Here is a 17895-nt window from a genome sequence, read left to right as displayed (position 1 = left end):
GTGAGTACGTGGAGAGATCTACAGAATGGTGGTTCTAGTTAATGACGTTGCACGGCGTACCGGAAGTTTAAAAAAGTATACATTCCCCGTGTTATCAGTACACGCAAAAAGTGGTAACTGTATGAAGAGATGTGTGCATTAGCTTGACCGTGGTAATCATTTCACAGTGTATACGTATATAAACTGTCGTGTTGTGCACCTTACACACTTATGATTTTACCAAAAATGTGTGTGTTCCCGCAGTGTTACTTTTTATTTGCATCTCTGCCCATCCTTGATTGGAAATGATGGCAAGTTTCGTTACAAATGTGTATTTCCGTGTTACTACCAGGTAGACTGTTTATAGAATATCATATTGTCTGACACACGATAGGTTCTTTGCCCAAAATTGGGTCTACGTCTTCTCTTTCTATGGAGCATTAATGGCATGTAGTAAAGATTACACTTTGACAGCAGGCTCTGGCTGCTTGTTGATGGCCTTTGCCTTGCCTTGGAAGAATCTCGAAACGGCCATTTTTACACCCCTAATGAAAACAGTTATGTAGTGAGACCCCCTGTCTGTGGCTCATTACGAATCGTCCAACCATGACCCTCAGGCTGTAATGGATTATCACTGCTTCTCTGCAGGGTGTTACAGGAGGCAGGTCTGAGTAAATGTGTCAGGAAGGTGCTGGGAAGGAAACCGCCGGCCTCGATGATGATTCTTCAGTTTCTTTATTCTCTTCTTGTTGGACCTTCGTCACTTACAGACAGACACATGAGAAAGAAAAAATGATACAAAACCCACCTCAGGCCCTCAACTTCACATGCAGTGTTAACACTGGTTTGCAAGAGCTATCCGTCTCGACACCTGTTTCACAGCAGATTGCCAAAGTAATGTATTCAGACAAACACTGCAGTTTGAAAGGGTAGACTTTTAATAAGTTGTAATGACTGTGTCACTAATTTTAGTAGGAATTTTGAATAGCCACGTTAATGCCTTCCATCTCAGCATTGCTCGGAAGCACACCCGTGTACAGCCTGCTCAGGGCCGCGCACGTTAAATTGGATGTTAGTCGGAAGTCGGCCTTCTTCCTGGCACCACGTTCCCTCCTTTCGGGTCTAAGAAATAGCCATTTGATACTTTTTTACAAGATTCCAGAGTTTTAGCTCTACTCCGAAATAGATCCCATTAAAATGTCTTTCCGGTATTATGGTTCCTGTTCTCTCTGTCCTGTCTTCCTCCCTTGATTCCTGCCTCTCTGGATGCATCTGTCTCCTCTATTTGTCTATCATCGATTTCTCTACCTATAATTTATACTTCTCTATTTACTTTTTTCTATCCTCTCCATCATCTGTCATCTCTCTCGTTCATCTATCTACTGGTTGATCTTTGTATCTTTTACCAATCCATTATCTGTATCTGTCTCTCTTATCTGTCTGTCTGTCTGTCTCTCTCTCCATCTATCAGTATCTACCATCCACCTAACTCCCCGTTCCTTATTCTCTTTGTCACTCAGGATTCTAACCTAATTTCATGACATCTCTGACTCTCTTTCTCCTAGATCACATTATTGGTCACCAAAGAAAGCATTTCTTTGTTCTGGAGAAAAGGACCCTGTGCTGTATTAAAAAGAAGTTGGCTTGGGGTCAATCACCATGACAGTGTTCTTTATGGCAATAAAGCTTTGAGGCTTTGCAGAATTAAATGTAGGAGAAAACTTTCTAGCCTCAGATCTTTTCCATGTTAATATGGATAATTACATAAAATCTGCATACATTACTCTAAAAATATTTATTTCAGAGTGTTTTGGGTGTCCTCAAAATATATTAAAAAATATGAAAAGAATTCACATAAGAGATATATTAAAAGAATTAATAAACAATTCTTTTGCTTATATGGAGTTATCTTTTGGTCCTTCTAAGCACTATAAATGTTAAATATTTGATAGACGTTTATTTAACTTAAGACACAATATGGGTTATTTTCACTTTTAGAACTGGTAATCAATGTCTCTGAAGGGATAGCAGTTTTCAATTCTATAACATTCTGTACCTGAGAGTTCTCAAACGTATACAGTTATCCATAGAACTACTTTTTAAGACACCTGAATTTGTTTGAAATACAGTGGAATTAAGGAACAAAAATGTGTACTACAGCTGAATATTTGCAGCATGGAAAGTCATGGAAAATGTCTGTGATACCAAATGATGGTCTTTGCCTTTGCTTTATTTAGGTCATCAAGCTTGCGTTTGAGGAGTTTGAACTGGAGCGAGGCTATGACACCCTCACCGTGGGCGATGCTGGCAAAGTGGGCGACACCAGGACCGTCTTATACGTGTAAGTACGGGACGTGGGGTCTCCTCTCCTCTAGCACACGCAGCCGTCTGTGCCCTCGTGGGTGGAGCTTGCCGAGCTCGGGGTGTCCAAGTCTGATTTCACATGAGGACTGACTCAGGAGTGTGTTTCCTTTGTTTCCATGTTTGCTTGTTCTTTATCAGTGTTTTCGGAAGTACAGGTATCTCCTAGCACTGTGCCATAGGTCTTACAGAGCCCTCACAGCCTGTAAGACCACGTGCTAAAAGCAGAGAGGTTGTCCGGGAGTGGCCCTGGGGTAGCGGGCTGTGCCTCTGTGCATCCGGGGTCCCGAGGAGGGGTACGGCCACAGCCCTGCTGACGGGACCAGCGCGTGGATCGCTGCTCTGCCGCTTGCCAGGGGAGGCGTAGTCGGCCCTGCAGAGTGTTCCCTGGATGCCTCTCCCCCCCCCCCCCCCGCCTGCCGAGTTTGGCCTTGAGGACGGTTTTGTCACTCCTGTGGGACCTCTGCTCTCCAGACTGAAAACACGATCTGGGAGAATCTCTGGTCATCAGGGCTTTCAGCACAGAGGGAAGCACCTTGCACGGATGGCTTCATGTAGTGACTCCCGCTCCCGAGCCAAACCTTCCTCCCTTATGGAGGCCATTCTGCAGAGTCTCACCTTTTCCTTTTCTCGGCTTACTTGTGCATCGCTCAGGTTTGCTTTTTATTTGTGGGGAAGCTTGCCCCAGACCCCTTCAGCTTGTTATTCTGCCGGAAAAAAGCAAAGCAAAACAAAACAAAACAAGCAAACAACAAAACTTCCCTGGCCATTACACTCCCTCACTCTAATATTTAGCAGTTGCTTATGAGGTGATTCACTTTGTTAAAAAAAGTGCTGTAGGTGAACCTGCTGTCCATGTGTTAACAAATGGATGGGCCGTTGGGGCGCCTGGGTGCCCAATCCGTTAAGCCTCCAACTCTTGATTTCTGCACAGGTCATGATCTCATAGTTGGTGAGACTGAGCCCTGGTTTGGGCTTTGCATTGAGCATGGAGCCTGCTCGGGATTTGCTTGCTCTCCCTCTACCCCTCCCCTGCTTGTATTCCCTTTCTCTCTCTCTCTCTCTCTGTCTCCCAAAATAAATAAACTTAAAAAAATAAATACATAAAAGAAAAGAAAAAGAAAAGAAAAACAAAAGGGACCATATTCTGACTACGCTGGGAACATGCTTTTGTCATTTATTGTATTTTGGGCATCTTTCCCTACGAGCACATGTCACTACCTCATCTTCTTAGGGGTCAATTCCTACCACTGCTAATAATTCAAATCGTGTTACTGGCCCATGATTTATGATGGTAATTATAATAATAGCATTAGTAGTATCATAGCTAATAATTATTAACTATCTCACCTATCATGTACCGTACTAAACACCTAATACATATTATCTTATTTGGTCCTTACCTTTACCCCGCAAGTTAGGGGTTAATAGTCTCCTCGTGTGATAAATGATAAGACTTAGACTTAGGTAGATTGTAGCGGGATTCGCTCACAGAGTCATGACACAGTTGGGAGGCGTTTCTTTCCAGGAAGCAGCTTTATTTGTGCCGGCATTGGCTCAGTTGGGTAAACGCCACACGGCGTCGTCTTTTACACATTCTAGACTTCTTTGTCTCCCATATGTGTGTAATGTGCAGACATACGGTCTGACTGGGTGCTCTCATGTTACAGGGCCGTGAGGCGTGGCACGAACCAGGTTGCCTTCCCTTATCTTGAGGTCTTTTCTCGCCACCTTCTCAGGGAGGGGACTCTACCACAAGATTAGAGGGTTTACCCCAACTCACAAGCCTGGTATGCATATACTACATTGGATATGCATCCACGAGTATATGCTGCATATATGTGGGTGTTTAAACCAGTTCTCCTTCCCCAGTGTCTGCTGCTTCCTACGCATGCACGTGGCTCGCTTCCTGAGGCATCCTCTTGGATCGCCTTTTGCTTTCCCTGCCGCCTCACCCTTGGCATTTATGAGCAGGGGTGCAGTAAACGAGTCCACTTGCTTTGTGCGCCTTCAGGAAAAGCTGCAGGAGGTGAATTGCAGGGGGAATGGGTAACTTCGTTTACAATGTCATCTTTTGCAACAGCCCCCCTAAAAGTCTCTCTCAGTCTAGTCTCCCACCACAGTATATGCATGCCCCTCTTCCCCCGCCCTCACCAAATATTCTTTTTTGCCAAACTACTCGACAAAAATGCATTTATTTATTAGAGTCCAGACTCCTGCAGGGTGTGGCCCAGACAGACGACACTATGGTTTTCAGGCCCCCACACCGATCGCCCAGCCTGGCATTGGCCTGCAGGGGGTTGCAAGCACCCACGGCGTGGATGGGAAGGGGGCCGCAGAGCCAGCGACGGAGTTTCTGGCTCTGGCTTTGCTATTAACTACCTCTGTGACCCTGAGGGAAGTCACTTTACCTCTCTGCACCTCTGTCTTCATGCGTGTAAAGTGTGTATAATAAAGTCCCCCTGCCTGTGGCAAGGAGCAGAATGAAATAATGCGTGTGAAAGTGCTGCAGAGCTAAGAAGTGTAACCCACAAGTGAAGTAACTTTATTATTACCATAACAGCTAATTTACGGAAGGGTGTCACTAAAGCAAATGAAAGAAAATTCTAAATAAATGCAAAATATGAAATATAAACGAAGCAAAGCAATGCCCTATAAAATCCCTTAGGTCACTATTAAAGATCTAAAGTCATACACCTATTTTTTCTAATGCTATTTGTTGTTAAGAGAGCAACAGCAAACTATGTATTACATTGACATAAGTGTTATTAGAACTTCCTCTCGATAGCTCACATCTATAAGTGAAACACTAAATAGCCAACTGAATCAAACTGAGATGCCCTTTGGGAAACATAACGTAGCAAAGATCACTTGGGCATTTAATCAGCGGCAGTGGAGAAAAAGGAAGCCACTGATAGATTTCCTCAGTAGACAAAATCACAGAAAAAGAAAGGAAACAAGGAGAGAACCACAGCTGTGTCTTCAAATAAACACGTACTTTTAGGGAATACGTTGACAAACATTTTTGAGTGCTTATAGGCTCGACTTCATTCTCAGTGTGGAGCTGGAAATCTCACTGGAGAGAGGCAGATATGGGGGCGGGTACGTACCAGACCAGGGATGAAGTCGTCGGATCTCATGATGCAGATTTCAGGTAAAATATGAGTTAAGAAACTTCTTCTTTTTGGAAGACTGGTATTCACGACCGCAGGTTCAATATGTTATAGGTTTCCCCTCTGTGGGGGGGGGGGGGTGGAATTCTAGTCTTGGATATTCAGGAGGAATTTGGAGAGTGAGATAGCCTAATCGGTTCATCCTAGATATGGTTGTAAAATGTCCAATTTCTGTCAATGGCTTTTTAGTTTCTTAACATTCTTGGCACAACAAGAGGACAACTGAATTTAGGAGAGACCCTTTTAATGATCCAGTCTTCCCAACAGACAAACAGGTTACTCTGGTTATTTTTACAGAGGGACAGACTTAAAATTAAATAACTTATTTGGCAAATCTCTGTTGAGATCTGTCCAAGAATATGTATTGATAACGGTCTTGAATTTAATTTGCAGAAGAATTGCATCTGGAGTTTCCTCTGGCCTTTTCAGTTATTAGCAGTGGGTGGCCAGGCAATTGCTTTAATTTTGGGTTATAGGTTTTAAATGTCTGTGCCTCTTAGGGGATCAAGAACCAACCTCAGGGAAGTCTGCAGGCAAGTAGCATTGCCTGCATCCAATGAGATGTGTGGGTTAACTGCTAAGGGTACCAGTTGTTTCTTACGGCTGGTTGACCAGTTATTGCTGAAGCCGCTACTCGTTTCTAGAAGCTTCCTGAGCCCCCTGGTGTGACCATGGCCATGTCCCCTTGCTGTTGTCGGCAGGTCCTGAGCCGAAGGGCATCATTCTCTTTTTATTAAAAGGCTGTGGAACAGCTCTAAGAAAGCAAACACTAAAAACTGATGATTCCATGTTCATGTATCTTTGATATCATCAGAGGACTCAATCAGTATACATCTCAGTGCTTTGGAGAAAAGCTTGAGTAGTTTATGTTAGGAATAAGTACCTGAAGACAGCTCCTTGAAGGCTTTCTAGATAAAAACCTGTGTTTCCGTGATCAGAAATCAAGTACACTCCTTCGGTTCTTGGAAGCCTGGCATCACATGATCACAAACATTTCCCTTCATATTCTCACCCTTCTAATGGGCTTGCCTGTGCGCGGGGGTGCAGCTGATAGCACACATCAGACTTTATCTATGTTAGCTTTCCCATTGCTGCCTGTTTATCCGGGAGCTTTCTTACCAGCTTCTTTGCAAAACTATTTATCGCAACTCAGACATTGTGGTAGGATTCAGGGTGGGCTTCGAGGGGATGGTGAGCAACGGAGAAGTCAGAGACTGCCAGCCTTCATTAGGACCCTGGAGAGGGGTCGCAGAGCAGGACCCTCTCTGGATGGGCTACAGAGTCTAGATTCTCTGTTCCAGCTACCCTTCCAGTGGGGAAATAACTGACTGCTGAACACCAGCATTCTAGGTTTGGGAGGCCAGCTGTTTCTGAGGTGTCTGGGGAGGCAGGCTGACCCAGGACCTTGGGGGCCCATGGGAAGTTGTATTTGGAGGCTCCTTCCCTACAGAGGAGAAGCCGTAGGTCCCAAGGGATGGGTAGCTCACCTGTAGTGCCTGCTGGAGATGGAGTGGGGAGGGCTCCAGCCAACCCAGGGCCCCGCCAACCTGAGTCATTTTCCAGATGTTCTGCTGATTATGCCACCAATATTGACTGACGGTGACTGCTTTCTCTGAGAAGCCGGGAAACACATGTCTTTCTTCTCACACTGTTAACCTGAAGAGCTAGGGAGCTCTTTTCCATGACTCATCAGCCCAAAGCATTTCAAATTTGTGTGGCGTGTTTTTGACATGAAGTTAACTCAAAGGCAAAGTTATTCTCTTTGTGGAGGAGATAAGGACATTTAAAACGAGAAGGGACATCCACTTCCACAAGCCTGGATCCCTGTCTCGTGCCTTTCAACCTCACAGGATTGTGTAAGTGTAAAATGGAATGGTTAATAAAAAATGGGTTTAGAAACATTAGAAGTACAGTGCCACAAGGAAATACTACGCTACTAGGTATTACATCTGCTTTAATACCACAAATTATGCGGGGTTCAGCAGTATTCTGAGTCATCTTTGGACATGGGAGGTACTAGAAAGGAGGAGGCCAGGGAGGATGGAACTGTCATTTACTGACTCTTGTCTGCACCTGCGTTGTCTCATGGCAGTCTTGTGACAAAGGTATTGTTTCCACGAAAACAAGCAGAGCTCTAATTCATGGTCATGTAGACAGCACACTGCTCAATGGGTATTTGAACTCAAAACGATTCCTGTTCACTTTTGAATCTGTAACAAAACATCACAACGAGGATATTGACATTGATTGATACAATTTACTAATCTTAGACTTTCCTGGTTTTATTTCTGTGTGTGTGTGTGTGTGTGTGTGTGTGTGTGTTCGATTCTATACCATTTTAGCACCTGTTTCAATTCATGTACCCACCTCAGGTCAAGACACATACAAAGCTAACTCATGTTGCTTTTGCTCATCATATCTGTGTCCCTCTCCCTCACTCCTCCCTGACACTGAGAGCCACTCTGAATTCCATCCGTACAGGTGTGTCATTTGTGAGAGTGTTACATACAGGGAATCACAGTGCCTAACCTTCTGTGCTTGCCGTTTATACTCAGCAAGATTGCCTGGATATTGAGGAACTATTGAAGAATAGTTCTGCCTTTCCATGACTGATGTACTCCGTGATATGGATATGCCACTGTGTGTTTAACATCTACCAAATTGCCTATCATTTCTGTACAGGTTTTAGCGTGACCATGAGTTTTCATGTGTCTTGGATAGAACTCAGCACTGCTGTTGCTGGGTTGTATGTTAGTTGAATGTTTTGTTTTATAAGAAACTGTCAGATGACACTGAACACCTCTTCTTGCTTTTTTGTCATCGAGACATCGTTTTTGGTAAATTGTCCAGGTGTTTTTCCCCTATTTTCTCATTGGATTATTTAACATTATTTTTAAGAGCTTTTTGTATATTCTAGATACTAGTTCTATTTTAAATTTTTTTAATATTTTATTTATTTTTTTGAGATACAGAGAGAGAGGGGGCAGAAAGAGAGGGAGACACAGAATCTGAGGCAGGCTGTGGACTCTGAGCTGTCAGCACAAAGCCCGACATGGGGCTTGAACCCACAAACCGTAAGATCATAACCCGAGCCAAAGTTGGATGCTTAACCAACTGAGTTGCCCAGGTGCCTCTAGATAATAGTTCTTTACACAATATGTGCTTTGCAAATATTTTCCCTCAATTTATTACTTTTTCTTATCTTATTTATATATGTCGTCACAGCAGAATTTTTAATTTTGATTAGGTCTGATGTATAAACTTTTCTAATCATAACTTCTGCTTTTAGGTGTCAATTTGAAGGACTCTGATTTTCTTGAGTATTTAGTCCTTTTAGCTATTTTCAGGTCTGAACCATTCTGTATCAATTGTAGAATAAGCTTGTATATGTCTAAAAAGTTCTTGATGGGATTGTGATAGGAATTGCATGACATTGTTGAACAGTTGGGAGAGAATTGAGTCTTCCAATTCACAAATATAATATTTCCTGCCATTTATCAAATTTTGTGTGTCTGTGTTAACTGATATGAGTATATATTTGTCCTTTTTTAGCTAGTTCATATTGTGAATTACATTAGTTGACTTTTGAATGTTGAACCAGACTTACATGCCTGGAATCAATTCCACTTTGAGGAAGAGAACAATTCTTGTTACACATTGGACTAAGTTCTATAGTATTTAACTGAGGATGTGTTTGTCTAAGTTCATGAGACATACAGGTCTGTAGTTTCTAACTTCCTTCTTTCTTTCATACTTCCCTTCCCTCGTTTCCTCCGTCCCTTCCTTCTCTCCCTCCTTCCTTCCCACCTCCCTCCCTCCTTCCTTCCTTCCTTCCTTCCTTCCTTCCTTCCTTCCTTCCTTCCTTCCTTCTTCCACCCACCCTTCCTTCCTTCCTTCCACCCACCCACCCTTCCTTCCTTCCTTCCTTCCTTCCTTCCTTCCTTCCTTCCACCCACCCTTCCTTCCTTCCACCCACCCTTCCTTCCTTCCTTCCTTCCTTCCTTCCACCCACCGTTCCTTCTCTCCCTCCTTCCTTTCATCCTCCCTTCCCTGCCTCTCTCCTTCCTTCCTTCCCTTCACCCTTCCTTCCTTCCTTCCTTCCTTCCTTCCTTCCTTCCTTCCTCCCACCCTCCTTCCTTCCCTCCTTCCTCCTTCCCTCCCCTCCCGTCCCCTCCCCTCCCGTCCCCTTCCCTTCCCCTATCTATGTCTAGTTTTGGCATGAAATTAATACTGGTCTCATTTAATGACTTGAGAAGTATTCCTTCCTCTGTTAGTTTCCAGAAGAGTTTATGAAAATTGATGTTAATTCTTCTATAAAACATAGATAGAATTTTCCAGTGAATTTCTGGGTCTACAGATTTTTTGGGGGGGAGCTTTTTGATTACAGCATCAATTTCTATAATTGTTACAGGGCTATTCAAATGTCTGTTTCATCTTGGTTGAATTTTGATAGTTAGTGGTTTTCAAGGAATTGGTTCATTTTTTTATAACCTGTCAAATTGCTGAGTCTAAAGTTGTTCATAATATTTCCTTATCATGCTTAATGTCGTTAATGACTGCTGAATTTGGAGTAATAACTACTCTTTTATTTGTGATGCATGTCTTCTCCCTCTCCCTCTCCCTTTCCCAGTCTTCTTAGAAGCTTATCAATTATGTTGATTTTTTAAAGTAACAGTTTTTATTTCTTTTATTTCTATTTTTTTCTATTGCAATTTTATTTATTTCTGATATTTATCAGACCCCTCTTCTCCTTTGGATTTATTTTACTTTACTTTTTGTAGTTTCTGGAGCTAGGGACTTAGGTAATTATTTCATTCCATTTCTCCTGTCTAGTTATTTTTAGTACTATAAATTGTCCTCTTGGCACTGCTTTAGCTATATCCCAGATATGGTTTTTTTCTTATATGTTTTGTTCTCATTTTTCTTCTGTTCTTTGTTTGTTTGTTTCATTTGAAACTTCTTTTGATCATGGATGTGTGTTGTTTAGTTTTCGTGTGTTTAGAAATTTTCCTGTTGCCTTTTTGTTAAGATTTCTAGTTTGATTCTATTGTGGTCAGAGAACACTTTCAGTAGTATTATTTCAGTTTCTTTAAATGTGTTCAGGTCTATTATCTGGCCCAGAATGTGGTCTATATAGGTGAGTGTTTCAGAGGAGCTTATGAGGCATGTGTGTTTGCTGCTATGGGGTGTAGTGTTCTCTATGCCAGTTAGATCCTGTTGGCTAATTGTATTGTTCACATCTTCTGTAACCTTGCTGATTTTCTATCTAGTTTCTGAATGAGGGCCGTTAAAATCCTCAACTGTACTTGTGGATTTGTCTGTTTCTTCTCTCAGCTCTATCAGTTTTGCTTTATGTATTTTGAAGTTCTAATGTTTGTTGTGTACAGTTAGGATTTGTGTGTCTTGCTGGTGGATCATTTTATCATTGTATAACACCCCACTTTGTCTCTAGAATATTTTTTTGTTCTCAAGTCTACTTTATCAAAATTTAATGTGGCCACTCCTGCTTCTTTATTGTCAGTATTTTCATGGTATAACTCTTCTCCTTCTCCTTTCAACATACCTTTGTCCTTGACTTTGAAATGTTTCTTTTTTGTTTTGTTTTGTTTTTTTTGTGAACAGCATGTATTTGGGTCATGATTTATTGACTCTGCCACACTGCGTCTTTTGATGAATTAGACAATTTACATTGAAGGTTATTACAGAAAGAGTTTGTATGTGCCACTTTATTATTTGTTTTCTATTTGTTTCTCTGGTTCTGCTGTTTCTTTTACTTTCTTTCTTGCTTTTCTTTTCTAGCCTTCCTGTGGGTTACTTCCACATTTTTTAAGGACTCCATAGTTTTCAAAATGGTTACTGTGCATATTACAATATACATTTGTGACTTATAACAGTCTACAGGTATATAAGTTCCCTATTGCTGTATCAAATTATGACAAACTTGGTGACTTAAAACAGAAATTTATATTCTGGTAATTCTGAAGGGCAGAAATCCAAAATCAGTTTCATTCAGCCAAAATCAAGGTGCGAGCAGGACTACACTCTCTCCAGAGGCTCTGAGGGGGGATCTACTCCTAGATTCTTCCAGCTTTTGATGGCTGCTAGCGTTTCTTGGCCTATGGTGCCATCACTTACCTCTCTGCCTCCAAGTTCACACTTTCTTTCTCTTCTGTCTGAAATCTCCCTCTGCCTCCTTCTTCTGAGGACACCTTTGAAGGCATGTAGAGCTCACCTTGGTAGTCCACTACCATCTCCCCACCTGGAGATGCTTAACTTAAATACATTTGGAGAAATTATTGCCATATAAAATAACATGCACAGGTGTCATAGATTAGGACATGCACATTAACATGCCATCCGCCTATTACAATGGTATCAACATTTAAAACTTTTCCATGTAACCTCACTTCCTTTACCTTCCCAACTTTTAAATGTCATTGAGTATCAGAGGTGTTAAAATACTTATTTCAATCATTAAATATGATTTCTAGAACTTATTATGAAAGAATAGTATACTTTATATTCTCATATAGTCTTCCCTTTCTTCTTGATGTTTCAAGTTTCTCCTGTTACCCCTTCATTTCTTTTTGAAGAAATTCATGTAACCAGTCACTAAAGTTGGGTCTACTAGCGGCAAATTATTTATCTGACATTTAAAAAATTTTTCCTCTTATTTTTAAAGATGACATTCACTGGACATGGACGTTATGCTTGATAGTTCTTTTCTTCAAAAACTTGAAAAATTTTGTGACACTTCCTGTGGCCTCCAGTGGTCAGGAGATCTACTGACATTCAAATTGGCAAATTTGAGTAAAAAATGTGTCCTTTCTCTCTGGCTGTTTTCCAGATTTTGTTCTATGTCTCTAGTTTTCAAACATTTAATTAGATGTTCTTGATGGTTTTGTTTGGATTTATCCGGTGTGAGGGTCACTGAGTTTCTTAGAACTGTAGGTTTATTCATTTCACCATATTTGGGCAGTGTTCAGCAGTTATTTCTTCAAATACCCTTCACTCCAAGGTCTCTCTCTTCTTCTTCTGGGACACTGAAGATGCCAAGTTTGGCCTTGTTGTCCCCCAGGTTTTGGAAGCTCTGTTCCTGTTTTGTTGTTGTTTTTGTTTGTTTTTTGTTTTTTTGTTTTTCTTTTTTTAGTCTGTATTCTCTCTGTTCAGTGTAGGGAGTTCTATTCATGCACTCTCAAGTTCACTGATGGCATCACGCATCTCTACCATGAGCTTTCTAGAAATTTTTGTTTTAATATATGTTGAATCTTTTTACTCCTATAATTTCCACCTGGTCTTATAACATCCATTTATTTCCTGAGATTTTTTTTTCTACCTGTTTTCAGAGACTTTGTAAAAGACTGTTAAAGCTTTTACATGATGGGTGTTTTAAAGCCCCTGTCAGACAATTGCATCACCCGTTCATTTCAGGTGTTGTCGGCTGGTTATGTTTTCCCATTCAAGTCTTGATTTCTTAGCTCTTAGGACAATTGTACACTGGTTGTTGTGTCTACCATGTTAGGACACGTTATGATACTCTAGAGATCCCTCCTTATAGCAGGCAATCACCCTGGGTAGGCTTAGCACATGGGCCTTTGGCAACTTTGTGGGCTTGGGTTCCAATGACAGGTTAGTTATCAGAGACCTGAAGATGTTGTCTTGGTCAGCTTGGTTTATCTGGTTTTGTTGGCTCTTGTACTCATCCTTACTGGGGCCAGGATGTTTCTGGGAGGGCAGGAGTTGGTGGGGTCCCCCTACTAGCACCTCCTCCCCCATCTTACCCCTCACCCCTCACTCTGCCTGTGGATCTGGGAGGGGAGGAGAGTCTCAGCCCCCAGTGCTGAGGGACAAAGATCTACCTTGATCGGATCACTGGTGTGGCTGGGTCTCTCATGGGTTCTGTCCTCTGTGGTATCTTTCCTCAGAAAAGGGAACCCCAGGGGCGCCTGGGTGGCGCAGTCGGTTAAGCGTCCGACTTCAGCCAGGTCACGATCTTGCGGTCCGGGAGTTCGAGCCCCGCGTCAGGCTCTGGGCTAATGGCTCAGAGCCTGGAGCCTGTTTCCGATTCTGTGTCTCCCTCTCTCTCTGCCCCTCCCCCGTTCATGCTCTGTCTCTCTCTGTCCCAAAAATAAATAAACGTTGAAAAAAAAAAAAGAAAAGGGAACCCCAGGCTCATGAGGAAAGTAAAGGCCTTCCCTGCACACGTATCACTGTTGGAGTCCCTTCATCTGTCTACCTGGCTGCCTGAGGTTGTTAAAGGAATATCATTTATATCCCAGAGAAGGATGAGCTCATCTGGAACCTTCTCTTGTCTGGTCAGGGGTTGGCAAACACCAGTCTGGTTGGTCTTCTGTTTGCATGAGGAAGACAGCTGGCGCTTTGCTGTCTCTCTGGTGCTGGGTCCCAAACCAGCTTTCCTTCTATTCCAGCCCTTCAGAGTTCTCTTCTGGTTTTCTCCTCTGCCATTTGCAGGGTTTAGAACTGTGACTAGTGGAGAAAAATGGTAAAAAGAGTCCCCATGTCAGGATTGGCCACTCCATACACCTTTAAATAGTCTGCTGCCATCAACGGCAGAAACCTATAAAATAACTTTATGTTGGGGGGTGCCTGGGTGGCTCAGTCGGTTGAGCGTCCGACTTTGGCTCAGGTCATGATCTCACAGTTTGTGAGTGCAAGCCCCACGTCAGGCTCTGTGCTGACAGCTCGGAGCCTGGAGCCTGCTTCCGATTCTGTGTCTCCTCTTCTCTCTGCCCCTTCCCCGCTCATGCTCTGTCTCTCTCTGTCTCTCAAAGATGAATAAATGTTAAAAAATTTTAAATAAAAAATTTAAAAAATAAGAGCTGGACACTTTACTGACGGAGCCACCCAGGCACCCCTGTGTCTGCCCACTTTTACTAGGGATCTGAATCAGGGCATCTAAATCGTACTACCTCATCCCAGGAATGGTCTGTCCAGGTACCTGAACAGATCTCATGTTCTGTCTTCTTCTAAATTAATTAATCCCACTTCTCCTTAGTACTCGCTAGGTCCACCCAATTAAGACAGATGGCCAAATAAAACAGTTATTTTAAATAACTGCTTTTTCTACACTTTTTGCGGAACTTAGGAAGTTTATGGACAGTAAGGCACTATAAAAAATTCAAAATCAGTGAATTCTAAGCCAGCTTGCAACTTAGGAAGAGGATTTAGTTTTCAACAGCCCAATTTACGATTAAAATGAGTACTTTAAAGGTTCAGTGCACTGTTTTCCTTTTCGATACCTGCAGGAATGGTGCACGTATAACTTATTCCAGGGCTTCTACTACACAGCTTTGTGGCATCCTCACTCTTGGGTCTCTTTCATATCCAGGTTTGAGCAAATTATTGTGTTTTTTTAAATTAATATACAGTAAAATCGAAGCTGTTGGTATACAGATATACAAGTATCTATACCACCAAAATCAGGATACAGAGTGATTCCATCACCCCCGAAACTCCCATTGTTTTCTTTTAAGTCTCCTCCCTGGTCCCTGGACCCTGGACCCTGGAGAGCTGCTCTGTCCTCCATCACTATAGTTTTGTCTTATCACAAACATGGAGTTATACTCTACATAATTCCTGAGAATACAAGTGGGAATGTAAAATGGTACATCCCCTCTGGAAAACAGGCAGGCAGTTCCCTATGAACTTAAATATACATTTATGGGAAGATCCAGCAATGCCACCCCTAGGTATTTACCCAAGGGAAATAAAACTTACCCTACACAAATGTGTACGTGAACACTATCCTAATTGCCAAACTGTGTAAATGCCCTCAGTGGGTGACTAGACAAAGACTCCGTGGTATATTCACACGGGCATTCTACTTGCTAGAACCAGGGACAGACTATTGACGTGAGCAAAAACACGGGGATCACAGAGGCATTACAGTGCGTGGACATTGTTGTGGTTGGCTTAGCCACCCTTTCTAGCAGACACATGTCATGTATGTACGGACAGAACTGTTGAACCTTTTCACAAGGGCTGAAGAAAAGATCTGTTCAGAAATGAGACTGCTGTCCTATAGATGGTAACATTACCAGCTGTCAAAACGTCATAAAGTCACTGTGTCCTGTGGGTACAATTATGTTTTTGACCCACTTTCGTATGAAGGAGTTGAGATTTTGAGTTATTTTTCTCAACTCAGTGTGCCCTGGTTGTAGCCAAGGAACAAATTTATAATCAAAGTCATTTATTTCTTCCTGGCCTGATCATTTAATATAGTGGAACTTCCTGCCTATTTCCATTCAACATGGGGACTGACTACAGAAGACATGTCAAACCGCTTCATGCAAGCTGACTCTATCTTCTCTGAAATCTATCAGAAATTCATAGAATGTTAGATTTCCACAACTCCTTTTATATAGTTAAATGCAATTATTTCACAGATGAGGAAGCTTAGAGGCAAAAGAATTATTGAAAATTAAGAGTGAATTAATAACAGAGCTGTAACAGAACCCTAAGAACCAAGTCCTGGATATTCTAAGATACAGTAAAGATTCCACTCATCGTTTGGAAATATTCCTATAAAATTTAAACATGTGGATATTTAGCAAATTTTAATGATGGTTGTTAATTTATATTTTTTATTGATGTGTTTACTCCAAAAATTTTGAATGTTATATGCCAGAGTCTGGGATAAAAAGACCAAGATATAAGTTTGCACTCAGGGAAATTCAGAATTCAGTAGGAAACAGATGTTGAAGTAGGTGCCTACGATATGTTTGACTTAAATGAGGCATATGCAGAATTCTACAATGGTCAGAGAAAAAAAAATCTTCCATTGTCTAAGGGAGTTAAGAAATGCCTAGTGAGAACCCTCAAATCTTTAAGAATTCTTAGCTGCTATGCAAGAAGAATGGGCATCCTAGGTAGTGATGTCAGTTACCAAACACCTAGAGGTCAAGAACTGCCAGTATTTTTGGAGACTGGTTACACAGGCCAATATGGCTGCGTGGAGCACAATATGTGTGGAGGCTGGAAATTCCACTGTAGAGACAGAGGGCCAGAGGAAGCTGGGAACCTGCAATACAATGGCTTTTTTCTCAAAAGAAAATTTTATTGTAGTTTTCTAACAAGTAAGTCAAATTACTTAGTATTTCATTAGAATCACTTTATCTTTAGTTTTAAACCAAAATATTGTGTATTATAAAGTCAATTTAGGAAGAAATGAGTGATTAAAATGATATAGTTAGGCTGACTATTAAAGTATTTTATCAAAACAAACCTCTGTTTTATTTTTCAGGTACTAATAATTGAAAAAATTCTGTTTAAACAGATAAGCAATCGCAGGGGTCACAATAACATTTGCTTTTTGTTTCTAAAATTTCATTTTGCAGTGCCAGAAAATGGAAATAGTTCCAGAAACATGACAAAAGAACAGGAGGGAAACTCTTTTCCTTTGTTTTAAATGGTTGTAAAATAAAATTTAAGATTAAAAATCTAACACAAAAGTACTTTAAGATTTTTAAAGTAATTTTTAAAAGCATTAAATAATGTTAAAATAATTATTTTAAAATATTGTGACTACCATCTCACAATCCTTTTCATAAATAAACCAGTTAAATAAGTAGCAGGCTTAAATTCTAAAGAGAAGTACAAATCCTAATCTGATTTTGGATTGAATGAACTTTGTGGGAAGTGTAGCCCTGCACCAGCTCACTTACATTCATGTGAATCAACAGACTGACGTAAATGGAAATAAAATAACATCCAGTGCATAACTACAAGAAATTCAAATATATTCACCAGAAGTATTTCTGATGTAGTAAATTTGGCAACATAGGTCTTTTCAATGTGTGAACATTTTCTACATGGTAGTTCAGGTTTTGACAACTTAAAGTTAATTCCAGTGCCTTAGACGGGAAAGGACTACAGAGCCAGGAGGCCGTTAGGAGGCTGCCTCCGTGATGCTGGTTTTAGGAGGCTGCCTCCGTGATGCTGGTTTTGGAAAATCAGCGCTCAAACCGAGAAAGTGGAGACAGAGAGAAGGACGCGGTGTGATTAGTAGGACTTAGTGATGAACGGGTGGTGGGGAGAAGGCACTCTCACTCTCTACTTCTCGTGACGAGGTGGTTGATGCTATGAGGGGGGATTTAAGAGACTCTGAGGGGCAGGTAGTTCCTGTCTGATTGCTTCCATGTTCTTCCTCCTATATTTGCAAATAAAGTTCTCTTCAGAGATAAAGGGAAATAGATTGGGAGGGAGCTTGAGAAAGGTGGAGATAGTTTGGGATATCAGCTAGTGGCACGTGAAGGGAAAAGACACCGAATGTGGCCCAGGGAAAGAGTGTTTATTGAGTGGCTGGCGGGAATCTGGAGATCACAGGTCCAGACATACTGGTGTGAGTCAGCAAATTCTTCAT

General features: G+C 41.6%; 1 protein-coding gene across 2 annotated transcripts in view; it reads left to right on the top strand.

Annotated features, from left to right (window-relative positions):
- Window positions 1-17895, top strand: part of CSMD1 (CUB and Sushi multiple domains 1) — a 2022422-nt gene that overhangs the window by 1538978 nt on the left and 465549 nt on the right. For both annotated transcript variants that reach the window (XM_043557450.1, XM_043557440.1), the window contains exon 11: window positions 2217-2320. In XM_043557450.1, coding sequence (XP_043413385.1) covers window positions 2217-2320 — 104 coding nt within the window. The remainder of the gene's footprint in view (window positions 1-2216; window positions 2321-17895) is intronic.

Source organism: Prionailurus bengalensis, chromosome B1 (genome assembly GCF_016509475.1).
Source record: "Prionailurus bengalensis isolate Pbe53 chromosome B1, Fcat_Pben_1.1_paternal_pri, whole genome shotgun sequence".
NCBI lineage: Eukaryota > Metazoa > Chordata > Mammalia > Carnivora > Felidae > Prionailurus > Prionailurus bengalensis.
This window is presented reverse-complemented; position numbering and strand designations above follow the sequence as displayed.